The 460-nt window shown below is 60.2% G+C and overlaps 1 protein-coding gene across 1 annotated transcript in view; it reads left to right on the top strand.

Annotated features, from left to right (window-relative positions):
- ALKBH5 (AlkB family member 5, RNA demethylase) overlaps nt 1-460 on the top strand; it is a gene marked incomplete at its 5' end in the record, with an annotated part of 13,274 nt that overhangs the window by 555 nt on the left and 12,259 nt on the right. Inside the window, one exon of the mRNA XM_010143832.1 lies at nt 4-164. Within this exon, the coding sequence (XP_010142134.1) occupies nt 4-164 (161 nt within the window). The remainder of the gene's footprint in view (nt 1-3; nt 165-460) is intronic.

The following is a 460-nucleotide window of genomic DNA, read 5'->3' as shown; positions in this document are numbered from 1 at the left end:
CCCCACGTGCGCCCCATCCATATCTTCGAGAGGCCCATCGTCTCCGTCTCCTTCTTCAGCGACTCGGCGCTCTGCTTCGGGTGTAAATTCCAGTTCAAACCCATCCGGGTGTCAGAGCCTGTTCTCTTCCTGCCCGTCAAGAGGGGAAGCGTCACAGTGCTCAGGTAACTCGCCCGCGTTGCCGAGGCCTCCGCGAACGTGCTGGGGCTGGGTTGTGTAACACTAATCACGAGGCACGTGGATGCACACCCCGACGGCGGCTCTTGGGCTTCGTGTCGCCTGCGGGGTCTTGCTGGGGCGGAAGGGGTGAAGGAAGGATGTGGGCGGGGGGTCCTGCTGCTGTGGTGGATGGGGATTTGGGGGGGTGATGGATTTTTTGGGGGGGTGGCTGTGGGGGTCCTGGCAGGAGCCTGGCTACTTTGCCGTAAACGATTAAAATAACACATCGAGAAACAAAATG

This window comes from Buceros rhinoceros, unplaced genomic scaffold (genome assembly GCF_000710305.1).
Source record: "Buceros rhinoceros silvestris isolate BGI_N320 unplaced genomic scaffold, ASM71030v1 scaffold28629, whole genome shotgun sequence".
In the NCBI taxonomy this organism is placed as follows: Eukaryota; Metazoa; Chordata; class Aves; order Bucerotiformes; family Bucerotidae; genus Buceros; species Buceros rhinoceros.
This window is presented reverse-complemented; position numbering and strand designations above follow the sequence as displayed.